This window comes from Synchiropus splendidus, chromosome 14, assembly GCF_027744825.2.
Source record: "Synchiropus splendidus isolate RoL2022-P1 chromosome 14, RoL_Sspl_1.0, whole genome shotgun sequence".
Lineage (NCBI taxonomy): Eukaryota > Metazoa > Chordata > Actinopteri > Syngnathiformes > Callionymidae > Synchiropus > Synchiropus splendidus.
Genome location: NC_071347.1, coordinates 3,911,132 through 3,928,076, shown reverse-complemented (window position 1 = coordinate 3,928,076; position 16,945 = coordinate 3,911,132). Strand labels below are relative to the sequence as shown.

At 39.2% G+C, this 16,945-nt stretch overlaps 1 protein-coding gene across 6 annotated transcripts in view; it reads right to left on the bottom strand.

The window, feature by feature from the left end:
- Positions 1 to 16,945, bottom strand: part of cep290 (centrosomal protein 290) — a 29,164-nt gene that overhangs the window by 11,280 nt on the left and 939 nt on the right. For 3 of the 6 annotated variants that reach the window (XM_053886838.1, XM_053886840.1, XM_053886842.1), the window contains 37 exons: positions 16,853 to 16,930; positions 16,506 to 16,575; positions 16,384 to 16,430; positions 15,898 to 16,032; positions 14,647 to 14,700; positions 14,446 to 14,466; positions 13,987 to 14,133; positions 13,716 to 13,898; positions 12,577 to 12,666; positions 11,941 to 12,063; positions 11,731 to 11,854; positions 11,429 to 11,601; positions 11,001 to 11,163; positions 10,758 to 10,858; positions 10,612 to 10,678; positions 9,941 to 10,041; positions 9,361 to 9,436; positions 9,141 to 9,271; positions 8,368 to 8,502; positions 7,281 to 7,430; positions 7,084 to 7,199; positions 6,915 to 7,017; positions 6,269 to 6,499; positions 5,722 to 5,895; positions 5,534 to 5,645; positions 4,976 to 5,181; positions 4,611 to 4,762; positions 4,079 to 4,190; positions 3,406 to 3,861; positions 3,126 to 3,290; positions 2,875 to 2,982; positions 2,669 to 2,803; positions 2,321 to 2,590; positions 2,047 to 2,154; positions 1,560 to 1,759; positions 528 to 741; positions 206 to 343 (listed from right to left, as the gene is read on the bottom strand). In XM_053886838.1, the coding sequence (XP_053742813.1) occupies positions 206 to 343; positions 528 to 741; positions 1,560 to 1,759; positions 2,047 to 2,154; positions 2,321 to 2,590; positions 2,669 to 2,803; positions 2,875 to 2,982; positions 3,126 to 3,290; positions 3,406 to 3,861; positions 4,079 to 4,190; positions 4,611 to 4,762; positions 4,976 to 5,181; positions 5,534 to 5,645; positions 5,722 to 5,895; positions 6,269 to 6,499; positions 6,915 to 7,017; positions 7,084 to 7,199; positions 7,281 to 7,430; positions 8,368 to 8,502; positions 9,141 to 9,271; positions 9,361 to 9,436; positions 9,941 to 10,041; positions 10,612 to 10,678; positions 10,758 to 10,858; positions 11,001 to 11,163; positions 11,429 to 11,601; positions 11,731 to 11,854; positions 11,941 to 12,063; positions 12,577 to 12,666; positions 13,716 to 13,898; positions 13,987 to 14,133; positions 14,446 to 14,466; positions 14,647 to 14,700; positions 15,898 to 16,032; positions 16,384 to 16,430; positions 16,506 to 16,575; positions 16,853 to 16,930 (5,169 nt within the window). Of the gene's footprint in view, positions 1 to 205; positions 344 to 527; positions 742 to 1,559; positions 1,760 to 2,046; positions 2,155 to 2,320; positions 2,591 to 2,668; positions 2,804 to 2,874; positions 2,983 to 3,125; positions 3,291 to 3,405; positions 3,862 to 4,078; positions 4,191 to 4,610; positions 4,763 to 4,975; positions 5,182 to 5,533; positions 5,646 to 5,721; positions 5,896 to 6,268; positions 6,500 to 6,914; positions 7,018 to 7,083; positions 7,200 to 7,280; positions 7,431 to 8,367; positions 8,503 to 9,140; positions 9,272 to 9,360; positions 9,437 to 9,940; positions 10,042 to 10,611; positions 10,679 to 10,757; positions 10,859 to 11,000; positions 11,164 to 11,428; positions 11,602 to 11,730; positions 11,855 to 11,940; positions 12,064 to 12,576; positions 12,667 to 13,715; positions 13,899 to 13,986; positions 14,134 to 14,445; positions 14,467 to 14,646; positions 14,701 to 15,897; positions 16,033 to 16,109; positions 16,259 to 16,383; positions 16,431 to 16,505; positions 16,576 to 16,852; positions 16,931 to 16,945 lie in introns of those variants that run through there. The other 3 variants (XM_053886839.1, XM_053886843.1, XM_053886841.1) reach the window with 2 other exon arrangements.

Below are 16,945 nucleotides of genomic sequence, written 5' to 3'. Positions count from 1 at the left end.
GTCAAAGATTTAGCACGCTCCATACTGTGACCCACACTGATGACAGGTAACAAGTATAGATTATCAAAGGATGCATACATTTCGATCTGCATTGAAGTAGTTTTTTTGACCAGCCATTAAAACACTCCAATTATTTGGATTTTCAGCAAAACCACATGCACAGCTGCTTTCAATTATGCATCGGCAACAAACCAGCAAACCTTACCTTCAAATCTTTAGTATGTCTGTCAATCAACATTTGGATGTTCAGGTTTTCTTCTTTCTGAGCTGCATTGGTTATAACTTGCTGCTCAGCAGCGGATGTCAGTTCTGCCCGCAGCTCTAGAAGCGCTTTACTTAGACCCTGAGGGACAAAGGAACAAAGAAGATGCCGACTGACAAACAAGAATGAAAACAGTCACAGCTTCAGAACTTGTTTTGGAAAAGCAAAATGCATCATTAAAAGTCCTTGACACTTTTATGAGATACAAGAAGTCAAAGCACTGAAGGCAAAACTTAAGCAATAATTTAAATTGTAAAATGAAAACCTTGAGCTGTCTCTCTTTCTGGGCAATTTGAGCTTTAAGACGTTCCACCAGGTGCTTCATGGTATTGCTAGGAGAGCGGGCGTTTGACTCCTTCTGCACTTCCAGCTCAGTTTGGAGGTTTTTCATGTCGCTTTCCATCTGCATCAACAAGGTCCTCTGGTTTTCAGAAGTACTGGCCAAAGCTTTCATCTCTGCAGAGTGACACCGCACAAGTCTGGGGGGGAAGAGAAGCACATCAATGTGCAGTTCTGTTTGGTTCACAGTTTTTGCTTTTACATTCAGCATGCTGTTGTTTAACTTTTTATTGAACTCCATCGCCCAAGAGCCCAAATGTAAAGTTGTGGGCAGACCAAAGAAAGTCTCTGATAGTGCAGTAATTTCCATTTCACTGCTTTAACTTGAGACAGGAACAGAATGCATCACTAATCGTTTAAATTATATCTGACTATAGCTCCTCTGTGGTTAGTTTCAAAAGACATAAATTGTTCTCCTTCACCACCAACTCTGCCTCATAACACAACAAACACTCATTTTCTCATCAAAGAACTTGCATTTTCTTATGCCAATCTGTGATCTTTGGAAACGTGTATATGCTTCCATCTTTCCCAGAAACCTGGCTCCCATCAACATGCATCTTCTAGATTGATGTTTGACATTTAATATCCCATGGCCTTTCAGAGAAGCAGGAGGACCGGTATAGTTGCAGGGAGATGATGTGGTGAAAACAGATGAGTTCAAGTACTTGGGAAAAGTCATCCAGAGTGATGGACAAAAATGAACAGAGGTGAGAAGGAACATGCACGGTGCAAGTGGTGGAGATGACTGTCAGGGGAGATCTGACAGATGAGAAGCTTTATGGTGAAAACTCCCACAATGCATGTGTTTAGAGAGATTTGCTCTGTCACAAAGACAAGAAGCAGAGTTGAAGATGCTTGAGTTGAGGCCTTGAGTTTACATAAAAAAAAACATTGTTGATAACAACACTGCTTCAAGCTAACTTCGGCCAGCATAGATGTAGTAAAGTCCACTCACTTTGCCATCTCTTCAGCATGTCTTTTATCTTGGTTTTCCATGGTAATCTTTTGGTGTTCAAGCTCAGCAGTGGCCTCTCTCAGCTTGTCTGAGACAGACGACAGTGAGATGTCCTGCTCTGCTACAGTCTGCTCCAACTCTGCTTGACGTTCAAGATGTTTGGACATCTGCTTCTTGATATCAGGCTTTTTCATTAACCCCTTGAGAGGATAAAATACAACAATTTAAAAAAACGTACTGTAATCTTTGATGGCCCTGGGTCAACACTGATGATCTTGTACTTTCTTGGAAACTAACTGTACAGCTACGTCTTACACTGATGCTATTTAAATGAAACTAAAAATACTAAGTAGAAATACTAAATAAAAACACACAGAACTATGGCCAAATCTCAAGAAAAACTGGACACTGGACATATGGAAAATTATCACTGACAAACTGACGCTTCTGTAAGATTCCTAAATATCTTTAGGTCAGACATGTATACCATTGCTGTCTTCTTAAAATGGTCCAGGGACGAGTCACTCTGCATATCCAACTTCTGGTGCAACACTTTCAGTTCCTCCTGATGCTTCCTTATCAGCTTCTCTTGATCCTACATGAACAAGTGCAGTGAATAGGAACGGCCTAGACAACAGGAATATTGCTTGCTACAGCCATTTATAAAACAACAACACAACAAATGATGATGTTATACACTCATTAAAACACATTAACCCCAATGACTGGACGGACATGTTTCCATATATTTCAAGAATTACCTTTCTGGCTTGAGACAACTGGTTTTGGTATTTTATTAGTACGTTTTCCTTCTTGTCAAGTCGTCCCTGAAGATCTTTGACTGTTTGATGCGCGAGCTTCAGAGTAGAGTGTCTCTCCGACTGACCTTCGTCATGTTTTGTCAGGTTAGATAGAATCTGTTCCCTGCTTGCGGTAGCTGGGAGACGAAGACGGAGCTCGTTGATGACTTTATCCCGGGACATGATGTTCTGCTCTGCCTTCGAGAGAGCTGATTCTTTCTCTTTCAATTTCTGCAAGAAAAGGAAGCTACTCAATTTGCACATTTTTAAAGTGTCTGTCATACCAGTGAAACCGAGAGGATCCTGTACCTCCTCTAGATTCTTGCAGGTGGCCTTTGTGTCCAAAATGGTGCGCACATGTTCTCTAATTTTGCTCAAGGCAAGCTCCAACTGGTGTGCTAAAGGCAGACTAGGGTCCAGAAGAGAACCTTTGGTGTCATCAAACTAGAAGGAAAAATGACCATGATAAAAAATGCAAATGAGATTCCAACCAAAACAAGACAAGTTAAGCTCACCTTCTCAACACTGCGGAGAACATCACTTTGATGGTTCTCGTAGTTTTCCAGCTGTCTCTCTAGTTCAACCTCTCGCTGATCCCAAGCCAGTTGATGTTCCTCTTGAGCCTTACATTGAATGAGATGTATTATTTTTGAGAAAAAAACTTAGTAAAGAGACATTTCACAAAACACATGGGGCATTCCCATTATTACAGTTGACCCAATTCGAGTTCAGGCCCATTTGAGCTATGAGCAATGATTTGGCTCACCATGTTTTGAAGTACAAGATCCTCTTCAAGGGATTCAATAGTTTTCCCCTGCTCTTCCAATCTGTTCTTTAAGTGCTTGATCTCTTCCTTCAGGAAGACTGACTCCCTGCTTTTTCTCAGCTCCTGCAGCCGAGCTTCTTCCATTTTCTTATGCCACTCTGTGACCTGTGGAAGTATTTTCAGTACGCTTCAGTACACATTTCACATAAGGCCTCAGTAAAAATAAACAAACAGACAGCACTGAGTGCCATGTGTCCTGGTATTGATGACTGATGATGACCTTCTGGGCCCCTTTCACATCCTTCAGCGTAGTTATAAGCTCCTCCAGACTTCGCAGCCGCAGTTCCAGCTCGCAAGCCCTTTCATCTGCCCTTCTTTTGTCTTCTTCTGCTTTTCTTTTTTCTTCATGTGCTTTGGCCTGATCTTCCTGAAGCTTCATCAAGGAAACCGAGAATTTCTCCTGCTGGTTAAGTGGCAGCGCACCAGCAAACTGCCTACGTAGGGATTGAATAGTTTGCCTCAAGTGGTGAGAGCGACTTCTGCCCTCCTTGCGAGCAAGGAACAATGCCTGCTCACTGGCATCCTGTCGCTGTTCAGCCCGCAGCTGCAATGCCTCCAGATGTTGGATGTGGGAAGACGATGCCTGAATCTTTCCCAGAGCAGCTGCTTCACTGAGCTGAAGAGTTACAATGTGCTGGTGGAGCTTGGCAATGACAGCCTTCTCATCTGACTGCGACTGGGAATCAGAGAAAGTAGAAATGATAAAAGACACCTGATTTTCATGCCTAAATAGTTTCTGCTTGATATACTATAGCTATCTCCTTTGGCATAACTACATTTCACATCATAAGATCATGAACCATTCCAAACCTGTGCATTACATTTGTATGGAGCCTACCTCGTGTATACATATAACGTGCACGTGTATCCTTAAAACAATATTCTGCCATTACCTGGTAGTCAAGGATTTGTCTCCGCAGAGTTTCCACTTCCTTTTCTTTAGATTCTTGTTTGTTAAGAATAGCAGACACCTGCATCATGGCAACATTAGAGATCTCCTGAAGTCTGAGAGGAACAAATGTGTGGCAGAAAGGGAAAAGCACAATCAGAATAGGTGTTATGTGATAAGCCATAATCAACAATATTTAGAACAGATTTAACCAGTTACAAATGAAAAATCAATGCATATTTCTATTTGCTGTGAGTTTAGCGGTAGGTCCTCTAACTAACCATGACTTTAGTTAACACTGCACTGTTGTTTCTTAACATTAACTGAGATTATTTGGGCTTAACTCTTCAGGCCAGGAATACATTCTATACATTGTAGCATAAAAGCCATAAAACAACATGGTCCTTCTTTAACATGACTCAACCCATCGACCTGAAGTTGACTTTTTCATTTCAAAATTGTATTTCATTTCATTTCAAATGCTAACTGCATTTGAAATGGCTATCAAACAAGCTATGGTACATGGCTACTCATACTTGGAAACTTCGAAGCGAAGCGTGGCCTCTCCATTTTCCAACTCAGCAATCCTGGCCCTATCTGCGTTACTGACAGCTTTACTGACACTGTCTGCCAATTCATCTCTCAACTCCTGTTCCACCAGCTGGGCATCTGCATTGATCCTGGCCAACTGGGGAGGAAAACAGACAGAGTATGTCTATGATTTCAATTCAGATGGTTCAACACACAGAATTCTTCTGCTGCAACCCACTGTATATAAAACTGTTCCCATCTGATCCACTGCCAATGCATCAAGTGGCTTTGCATAATTTATTAAAAATCAGTCAAATTATTGCCTCTGGCCAAGCCACCAATGCTTAAGTGTGACAGCTATAACTCTTACCTCTGCAACCTTGGACTCCAGTTCAATGTTGCGCTCTTCCACTTGCCTGAGGCTGTTTCTCAAATGTTCGTACATTTTCATGGCATGCTCTGCTCTCTGTCTCTCATTCAACTCCTTCATCTCCAGTGTTGTAATCCGCCTCGCCGCAGATGCCCTTTCATTGTTGGCCATTGCCTTGTCTGACTTTTCCATTCGGTTATCTTGGTCTGAAACAATGAAGGAAGAACTCTTATCCAGACATACTTGTTCAGTTTTAAAGGTTCATTCACAACACAAATGACATAAAAGATAGAGAACAGATTACTGCCACTGAACATACTGAGGCGTGAAACCAGGGTTAAAAGGAAACCTGGGGTTCTCTTAAAGCCAGTGAAGGTTTAGTGCATGCACGGGATCTGCTAAAAACTTAAATATCATCAGCCACACAGCAAACTTGTTTCGCAAAATCATTCATTTCAGACATCCGAACTCATTAAGAAATGAATCATTGAGGTTTTTTTTTTCGTTCATAATCAAACAGCATCAAACAGTAAGAAGCGGCAATTATATTCAGCTCACCAGTCAGGTTTGTAGTCTCCCACGCTTGCTCCAACGTGTGTAGTTTCTCCTTGGCAATCTCCAGCTCTTTATTTATAGTCAACATTTGCTCTCTCAGAGATTCGTTCTCATTCTGGAAAGTGACAGAATGTCAGTGACAAGAACATCAAACAAAACAGCAAAGTTTGAAAAGCTGGGAAATGAAGCACCTCTAAATTCTCAAGTTTTGTGGTTCTGCTGATGAAATGGCTGTCTCTCTGCAGTAGGTCCCTGTATTTAACAGTCAAAGCAGTGTACTGTTTGTTAGCCTTCTCCATGTCTGACGAGGGAACGCTGTCATCCAGAGCTTTTTGCAGGGCTTCAATCTTATATGCAGACATTTCCTGAGATAAAACAAAAAAAATGAGTCGAGAGTAGTTCATAATCAGTAGCTTTGAAAGGTCATTCAGGTTTGAATATATTAATATACTGCACATTCTTTTGTTTCTTCATGTCCTCTTGTATGTTAAGCCCAACCCAGCTAACCCTCTTTAGTCACAAGTTTTAACAAAACTTTGATTATTATTTATTTATTTCTTTGAAAATAATGTCTTACTCAGTTTGTTTCATAACCCATAAATAATGCAGCCGTTTTCTTGGGTTATGACAAAAAATATAGTTGTGATATAATAGTAGTCATGAATGTGGAAATTTAGGTTGGGCTTGGTAAAGCCAACAAATATTCTAACAAGCGGAGAGCAAGACACTGTTTTGAACCTTGCATCTCTGTAGGTATCCGATCCTCTTGGTCACTGTTGTCTGCATCTGGGTGCTCTCATCCTTCAGCTTATCATTTTCCTTGCGAAGGAGCTCTTGCTGCTCCAGTAAAGTGGTGTAGCGCCGTGTCAGCTTCTTTTCGTTGACCTTCAGAACAGTCAGCTTGCGTATTGCTTCACTCAGGTGCCTCCTGATTTCCTCTGGATCTCTCTGCAGAGTATCCAGTAATTCCTGAGAATCAAAATGGGAAAGGAGGGGTTTAAAAAAAAAAAACCTTTGGGTCTCAATTACAGACTACAGAATTGATTTTGTCACAGCAAGAGCTGAACTAGTTTTACAAAATGGGGCAAATGACAAACATATTACATGTTTTTTTTTATTGACGATATCAATTTATTCAGATGGATGGAATTATGGGCGGCAATTAAACCAGCACCGAGAAAAGGCATCATGCTGATTAGCGATGCTATAAAACAGTTCTTCAAGCTTTTTGTGTGTCAGGAGAATCAGCATCAGCACATTTGCCTTTTGAAGGACAAAAAGGACATTTTGTGTGTAAGAAATGATCAACAAAAAGAATCGTATGAATGTTCTGCTGCTGGTGCATCTCTAAATAGTGTAAAAACCATTTCACTGTGTGACTCACATTGAACTCGTGGATTTTCACCACGTCCATCTGCTGTTGCTCCTCAAGTTTGCCCTTCATCCTTGTCATCGCCTCTTTTTCCTTCAGCCAGTCTGCCTTCTCTCTGAACAAAAACATATGTTTTTAACATAACAATTCAGCACCAAAAAATGTGATCATGTTTTAATACCTTAAATGTTCGTCATAAAGGAGTCCTTGTTGGTGGCTAATAACCGCAAATTTCTCTCTGTACTCCTCCAGTCTTCTCACAAGGGTCTTGCTTGTACTTTCCTTGTTAGTGAGATCCTACAATAGAAGGTTGATTGTGCTCGATTACACGTGTTGCATTCAATTACAGTACCTACAAAACAGATCTGACACACTGACCTGAAGCAGGCGAACGCAGTACTCATTCAGGGAGTTGATGACCTCAATGCTTCCTGGCTCCAGGCCTTCAGGGATAGTCAAAAGTCGAGAACTCACTCCAGCATTGCCCGTCCTCATGAGATGTTCCAGTTCACCTTCAAGACGTTTTACCTGACAGCATGAACAGTAAATACATCAATTCAGCTGTTAACATGAAGTTAAGGAATATGTTTAACAGCTGAACACATCCCAGATATGCAAAGAGATGGCTGCACAAATTAATTATTATGGGAAATTCAGTGGAATGTATATGTGGTCGAGCATAGACAAAGCAGTCTCTGGAAACAATAAACAGTGAAATCAAATCCATTGCACTAAGTACAGATGAGCAAACCACAAATGGGGCAGTATAAGACAAACCATGTGGTATAGTTTACAATAATGACAGACAAACCTTTGGTTACCCAATTAAACCACGGTGCAGAGGTTAAACATCAGTAAAACATTGCAATCAGTATTTCTTGTTTTATCAATTTATCTACTTCTGTACTAAGAAGAAAGGTACAGCATCTTCAGACCCAGATGCAAACATGTCTCTCTAAAAATTACCGAAGGCATTATAGGCCACTATATTCGCGTTATGCTGGCATATGTTTCCATGGCCCCTAAAGTGACTTCTACAGACATAAATAAAAAATGGGTCTTTTATGATAATGCCAATGGGGATCCCTGGGGATAGCAACAGCTGCATTGGTGCATTCTCATGCAATGTGATACGGATGAATGCACATACTGCAAGCAGTGAACCCAAAAACACGGGGAGGTTGCGACATGGGACAGCTGAAAAAGATGCACTTTAATTGCTTCTGATACACTGCTTTAAACAGAGATGAAATACAGTGTGTGCATACGGCAAGCCCAACCGAGGGCAGGGAGAGTGCACAAATGACAAAATAGACCGAGGATTGCTGTAAGAATTGTCTCCACCTGGAATGAAAACATTAGCCTTGTTGCCGTGACAGAAGCCATAATAAGTAAGACGCTGAGAGGCTATTTGTAGGTTATACAAAGCACATCTGACACCACACTCATACTGATCTTAAAGCACCTTCTCCTTTGTCACTGCAAGTTGGCTGAAAGTGTTGGTCACTTCCTCACGAGCAGATTTTAATTCCTTTCTGAGTTCCTCATTTCGGCCAAGCAGCTGGTGCAGCTGAAATCTGACGTCGCCAACAGCTGTTTGCTGAAACGATAGGAAAAACATTTCCTTATAATTGCTCTTAATAATTAAAAATGATCATTGAAGTAAAAGCATAAGACAGTGGCACTTTCAGGTATCACAGTGGCTGGTTTGAGGATTACCATTGTCTGATTGACAAGGAGTCCAGTGTGTTCCGATGGAGATAATAATACTCCTATATAAAATTTAAATAATGTCTGATTTTACCTGACATCTTCAATTCTTCATTGGCATTAACCATTGGTTTAACCAAAAGTAATTCCAAGGAATTGCTAATGTTGATGCTATACAGAAGATGAAGTAGCTAATAGTCCCACTAGTCTATGGATAACTAGCCACATAATATTTTTGGTTCAATGATGAGTTTTTGGAAACAGATTCAGCCAACTAGGCCAACTCAATGTAAACACACTGGTAATTTTCCCACAGAAGGAATTAAGTCAATATCAGCTCATTAAAAAAGAAAAAAAAAGAACAGAGAAAGGCTTTAAATAATTTTGTCTTTGCCAATATTCAACTTTTATCAGTTATGATTTAAATAATCTACTTGACTTCAACTATTTGCAATTATGTTAATGCAACATATAACAGAAAATGTTCCACAGTGTTGCACTTTGATCTAATGAAGAAGAGGCACTTACGTTAGCCAACTGTTCCAGCTCATGTACATCTACAATTGCGTCGTATGGACCATCTTGGTTAACTCTCATGGCTTTTTGGGCATCTTTAAGAGCGGACTCTAGCCCCCTTTTCACATTTAAAAGCTCATCCACTGTGAGATGAAACACAATCAACATTAGAAGATGGAAAGTGCCCATTGCTCTCGCTAAGAAGAAGGACTGACAAAAACATGCTACTCACATTTAACCTGAGACTGGGCTTTATTGAGTTCAAGCTCTCTCTCTTTATGTTGAAGTTCTTTTTCCAAGAACCGAATCTGGAAGTTGAAATCGTCAAAGAGAAATGTTTCATCATAAGTATGTCCAAACCTTTAACTCAAACGGCTCCTGCTTTGTCCGGGTAGAACAGGACCATATGGTACAAGGCAAGGCAACAGCATCAATGAGAACCAGACACAAGAAATCTGATTTAGCCTCATCTCAGTCTAATTCAGATTTGACAGTCCAAACACATGAAATGTTCATGTTTTTAACATGAAGGAATACGTTATGACTTCAGAAACTGAGTCACGCATGAAGTTACTTGACGCTTTTTATTATGTCAGGCATTTGAGATAAAACTGTCATTCACATGTTCCAAAAAGGGAAAAAAACCCCAAGACAATAAAGTGAGTCTGCAGTATACTATTGAGAAAAAAGTCCCAGTCTCTGAAGTTACTTGTCAGCGACAAAGGTTCTCTTACTTTAAGTATACAATTATGAGCACCACAACATGTAGTTGATGAGTAAAGAAATGAGTACTGCCATTGCCTTCGTATTACCTTTGCTCCAGTCTCTTCATCTTTGACACCCCAAATGTGGTCTAAGGTTCCAGAAAGGCTGAGTTTAAGATCCTTGTCCAGAAGGCCAGACTTGGAGATCCCTGTGTGGCAACAAGGGTAGAGGTAGAGGCAGAGATAAGTCAGAGTGTGTGGAGCATCCATGTATATGCATGTTGCGAAAGTGAAAAAAAAAAACAAAACAAAACAAAAAAACAAACCCAATGATGTTATTGTTCCAATTTGTGGACGAAAAGTATAGTATTATAGTATTATTGTCTCTTTTTGAGGTCACAGTTAATTTGGTACCGTAATATCTCAGGATTGTTGTGTTTATTGTAACTGGAACTGAGCAGGATTCTCTTGCATGTTTATGAGCAATAGAACAGTTATCTTAGGAGGTGCAGGTTTTCCTGGAACCAAAATATTTTGGGCAGAGAAACTAAGGGTGACTAAGACTGACATGATGCACGTAGTCCGTTGTTAGCCAAATAAATGTACACCCTTCGATTATCTGTCATCTGTTTTCAGTATCATTCCGCCAACACATCCATAATAGCTCAGGAATTCCACATCACTATCATTGCCAAATGGTTGGAGCAGCAGAGGTTTAGGTATAGAAAATATCATGATATAAAGGTGAAATGAAGTGAATCACATCAATAGACTATTACCTCTGTCTTTCACAATAGTTCTGATTTGTTTCTTCAGTTCCAGCCTTTCCTCTTCAAGTCGTTCGACCTAAAGAGGTGATGCAAGATGTCAAAATATCTTGGAAAACATGGTTCAAATGCATCTATCAATGTGTAAGTGGAGTTACTTCTTTGGTGAGGATTTGGTTTTCAGCTCTGTACTGCCGTTGTTTCAGATTCTTGACTCGTCTGAACTCAGTCAAATCCAATTCTTGTTTTGGTTCCAATCCTACAGAATGGACCAGAAACAGACAAATGTGAATCATTTTGATTCTGGTGACAGGGTTCTAGACATCATTTTTAAACATGAGGCCCAAACATGGGACCAAAAAGGTTCATTTTTTGAAAGAAAGAAAAAAAAAAAAAAGGACCTAATCTTTCCCGGAAATCTTCGTTTTCATCCATGAGGTCATTAACTCGCATCTCAAGATGGTTTATCTCTTTTGTCATGGCCTCAGCATCAGAATCTTTCACCCTGATTAAATTTTTGCAGTCTTTGATCTCCATAATGGCTGCTTCCAAGCCATAAATGCCCTGTAATGCAAAAATTGAGAAACGGTTAACTTGTTTCACAAGGAGAGCGCTTCTTTATTGTTTGTTTGGCCAGTCTTTTCCCTTTTGAGGGAAAATCACGGAGTGATTAGGAATTTAAGATCAAGCATTTGTTGATCAAGCCACAGTCACACTCTCACTTTGAGAAAAGCACCAGCATTGAAACTTCTAGGACGAGTGATTTAAAATTGATTTTTACATACCTTTTATCAATGAAATACATTAATAAGGCTTTTTAAAAACTTACAGACTCGTATTCTCTGAGACGTCTAGAAGCCTCAATGAACAACTTGTCCTTTTCTTCAGCATGAGCTTCTGTTTGTTGTAACGCTCGTTCTGCTTCCTCCGCCCGGATTTCTGCATTTTCCAACTTGGATTTCAGCTCCTCTATCTTTCTCTGTTGTATTGCAGATGGAATACCTACAAAAAAGAAGGCCATAGGACCACAGAATAAGACCGTACATTTGAAAATTCTGTTATTTTACTTGACTTCTACAATACAAAACACAGATGAAAAGACATACGCATAGAAAACATGTAGCTTCTCACCTCTATCTTTCTTTGTGGATGTTTTCAGATCCTCAATAAGCAAGGTGTGTTTTTCCATTTCTCCAGTATACTGCTCCACCTGCTCACTCAGCATTTTAATTTGACTATCTCTCTCCTGGATGGCCTTGAAACATTAGAAAGACAAAACAATTTTTCAACATTTGGATGGGCCATAATAACCACAAGCATAACCCTAGCTCAGACAAATACCTGTTGAAAAGCAATGATGTTGCTTTTGTCCAAGTCCATCTGAGCCACCCGCAGCTTTTCTCGAAGGTCGCGAATCATTTGTTGGTACACTATAATCTCTTCATCCTTTTCAGAAAGTGCTCGCTGTAGAAGAAGAAACAAAGTCACAAATGTACTTCATAGATCCATTTCAGAGTCCTCCTCACCGGACCCTCTGTATACGCTTATGTCAAGCTTAAGGCCAGGGGCCCAGCACAGGAATTTTCATGTGGCCTGCACAAAAAAAACTGCAGTTGGCTTAAGATTATATATGATGCTAAATGAAAAGAATGAATATAATATATGAATATGAGTAATCTGCAAATGGAAAAAGGAAAATTAAATGGACAGTGCTTCAAGGAGCAAGAAAAAGAGTCTGTTACGAGGCAGAGTCGGTGGTAAAACAACAATTTCTGACACAAAACTACATTAAAACTGTAAATAAATGTCTATATTGTAGCGACAGAAATGGAGACTGCGTACATTCTGTTTGAACTCTTACTCTCTGTTAAAGACTGAACAGGACTTGCGTGAAGAGACGCAAAAATACATTGTCTGCGTCATCTTTGCCCCCTGTCCATATTTCATTCATTTAAAGAACTCAAGAAAGTCACCAACCTTGCACTCCTCCACCTTCGCATTCACAGCTGCCATTATCGGTCCATCATCTTCAGTCATGCTATGAACCTTATCTGATAACTCCCGGACCTGCACATTAACACAAAGATGAGATAATAAATTTACTTGACCTTGTAAGAAGAAGAAAGTCAAATACAATCGTCAATTACCATTTCACATGTCATAATAGGGTAGCACAACTACTATTATTTTTTAAATCAATATTGTAATCCCAATTATTAATACTGCTTTTTCATGATGTTTTGTTTGCCTATGCCCCTTCAAAATTTTCCATCTCATGGGAGGTGTTGCTGGGGTACAGAACAGCAAAGGTCAGAATGTATGACAGGTTCTATGAGGAAGAAAATGAGGTCAGCCTGCCAAGGATCAGAGTCAACATGAAATGATGCATCCAAGGGCAAAGGCTGACCTGAGACAAGGGCAGCTCATGAAGAAAAAAGGGACACTAATCCTGATAAATTGCTTCAGAATGTCAAGTAAAGGAGTAGGTGGCCCGAGTTCTGTCAAAATCACATTTTGTTAGATGAATCATGCTTAACCTGTGCATTTAAACAGTTTGTAAGTTGGACAAACACTGTCTGTTCAGGTGTTCTGCTGTCATGTTCTTTCCTTCAGGACCAGAAACAGAAACAGAAACTGTCAAATCAATTTCAGTTTTCTGTGGAATCAGACCACACATGCCTGCCTCCACTATGATGGTATCACTTTAAGCACTGACATGAACAACTCTGTGGCTAATACACTGCTTACATTCATTTGCTCATATTAGATAGGTATTCATTACTTCAGACTAGGCTAACCGCTCAAGAATAGGTTTTCCAACACAATATTAGTCAGCTCAATACATACAGTGCAACTTATTCCATAAACGGTATGACATATTTTTAAAATACACATGACAAAGTTATGTGATAAAATTGAACCAAATAAATAAGGGCTCTTACATACTTGGATTCATAATTTACTTACTAATAGAAATGTATAGGTTGAAGCACAAAGGAGAAGACTACTTCCTAACATACATAAAAATCTGGTCATGAACAGGACTATATTACTAAAAATACCTTTACAATATTGTGACAACAATTTAAGAGGTAGAGGGGTAAGAATCTCATTACTTGCAGAAGGGCATGATCCTTTTCTCTCCTCAGTTGATCCATGATGGAGTCATTCTGCTGCACAACGATTTTCATCTTGTTGTACTCATCCGTCATCTTTTCCATTTCCCTCACAGACTCCTCCAGGCTTTGCTGCATCTGCTCGTTTTGAGTTTTCAGGTGGGAGTTTTCATCCTCAGCTCTCTTGATTAAACAGACGAGATCATTTCAGAATGAAGAAGCCCAGGGAAGAAAGAGGGATCCGTGTTCGGCAGTCCATCACTCCAGATACCTGTAGGTCTTCCATACACTGGTACAGCTGCCGGTTGGCAACAGTGAGCTTCCTCTGAGTCTCAGCATTCTCATTTCTAGATGGAGTTGGTTCTTTAGTCTCCAACTCTCCTCTGTAAAAGTCAACATCCTGCAGGAGCTGCTCATTCTACCAAAAAAAAAAATATGTATAAGAAAAACAAGCATTTTTGAAAGAATAATTGATAGTGAGATTAAAATCTTTTATTGATAAATTTATTGGTTTATTTCATTCACACAGCATCGAGAGCAATAATTATTATTATTATAGTTTAGGAAACAAACACCAGAACCCTACTGTGCATACTTTCTATTAAACCAGTCGACCAGGATTCTGCAAGGGCACTAGACAATATCTTTCACTAAAGAACAAATATAGTCAGGAGTTTATGATGTCACTTAAATCTCACTAACACAGTTAACTACAGCACTGCACGCTTACCTTCCGCTTGAGCTTTTTAATCTTTGCCAGTAAAAATGAAAAAATTAAGTGAAGAGAAATTCTTGCGTCAGAGCAGATGTGATTGGAAATTTGACTCAAAAGTTAAAGTCTGATGAAAGATAATCTACTGACAGGGGTAAGCAATAAATATTGCTTGTTTTATGACTATGGTTTGTGATTCACGTTAAGCCAGTGGAGTACCTCTCGCTTAAATTTCTTTGCTTCATCCTCTGCCTCTTCTGCTCTCGCAAGCAACTGAGAAGACACACAAAGAGAAACTGTAAAATATTCAGCCGTATTTTGTCGGTTTAGTACACAGAAATAGCACATCTTTCAAAATTCAACAATGTACTATGCAGATAGATGAATAAACGAATGACATCAGTTCAGTGTTGCGAAGAAGAGAAAAAGAGGTAACTTTAATCTCATTGTATTTATTTTCTCTAAACTAAAGTGAATACATCATTACGGACCGTAACACTGTAATCCCTCAGCAAAGACAGAGTTAATTCCAGGACATTAGAAGAAAAGAGGTGTGAAAAACAATTGTGCATACTTGCTTCACAAACTGTTTATGCAGACGTGTGTGTGATAGATCATGTACTGTATAGCAGGATCCTGATTGTAAATACTCAAGGTTGAGTTGTTTTTATTTCTCTTTCAAAAACATTCCTATTGGACTTGGCCAGAAAACCTATCCTGTTAGTAGTGCACAGCTTTTTTCCCTCATCTTGGACAAATATTATGCTCATCTGGAGCTACTCTTGGAAAGTCTATTTTGCCATTTAACTATTTAAAACTACTTATTACACATTGAACATTTAACAGTTAGTTTCCTTCCAAAATGTAAAATCTTGGGAGCCAAAACAAAGGACACTGATACTTCCGATGTGTGTGTATAAACATGTCCATGAAAGTAATTGTACATATGTCCCTGAAAAACACCAAAGAACTGAATATGAAGACCAGGTGAAAAGGGTCAGTAACACGTAACTTAAAGGTCTCATCTATAATGTATTATTAGTACATTCATAAGACATCGTAATGCATTTGTTAAGATTTATAGATTTTCATAATAATATATGGAAATTATGATAAGATTTGTACTATATTACAAATGGTGGATTTAACTAAATCTAGTTATAAGACTCCATCACCGTATCCCAACCATACAGTATAATAATGGATTAGATATTCTTTGTTAACACCACAGATTACTGGAAATATTGTTCAAAATTCTGCACCGTATAATAGACCTTGTTGTAAGGTGTCATACGTGATCATGTACATTCATAACAGCTTCTGTGAAGCCATATAAAAGCACTATAATGTCTTATGAATGTAGTAATAATGCAACCTTAAGGACTTTTAAGTAAAGTGTACCCAAACAGGTATATGGGTTTGAGAAGTATTTGAGGTGGTAGATGCATGAAATTACAAATAATGTCATACCTCTTCAATAACTTTCTTTTCTTTACCCATTTCTTTCCTCAGATGTGTCAACTCCTTTCCCCTCTGCTCCAAATGGGTTTCAAGCTGACGAATCTCATCTCTAAGGAAGCGGTTATCCGGTCCTGTTCCAGAGTGCTGAATGAAATCCGGACATATGAACAAAGTCAACGGGCAAAATTACTATCTCACTATTCTCAGAGCAGAACACTTACACTATTCCTTTTACTCAGCGAAGCAATAATGAACAAATTCAAATGATTATGAAAACATAATCATTGAAGACATCCAAAGTGAACGACAACTCAGCTGGTGCTACTGCGAATGACCGCACTGAGAATTAGCCAGTAATCCTCTTAGGTCACGTCTTTTCATCATACTGAATAACCAATCACAGCCACGACGGTGGTTCTTCACTGGATAAAGGATTATGTCTTCAGCAACAATTTAAACATGACGCATAAACAACAGTCTGGTTTTTTTATGTACCTTACTGTCTTGCTCAAGTCTTGCCAGTTTAGAGAGAAGTTCCTTTTCTATAACAGAAAAATAATCAAAGATGTAACTTTTTTGTACAATGAACATTTAACAAAGCAAATATTTAGACAAACCTGTCTTGGCATGTTGGACGCCAATGTCATCAATGAATCTATCTGCAAGAATCAGTTCTCGATCCTTCATCTGATAAAAAAAAAAAAAGAAAAAAAGAAATGCATATAAACAACTTAATACTGGACTCAGCCTCCACGGTGAGCCATGATGCAGCTATTTCAACAGGTGCTTGGAAGGAAAAATATGAGAGCCTCTGCATTATTGTCATAGTATAAAAACATATGTACATAGGTACAGATGTACCTGTGATTGGGCAAGTAGTTGTAAGGAAAACAGATAATAAACATTCTGTAATTGATGACTGAAAAAAAGACATTTCATTCAGAAAAAGATCAGTCCCACTCACCTTCAGTAGTGCTTGAAACAATCTGAGAATGTGTGTTACCATGTCTGTTGGCTTATCCTTCAACAGCCATTCCTCTGTCTTGAAAACAAAGGC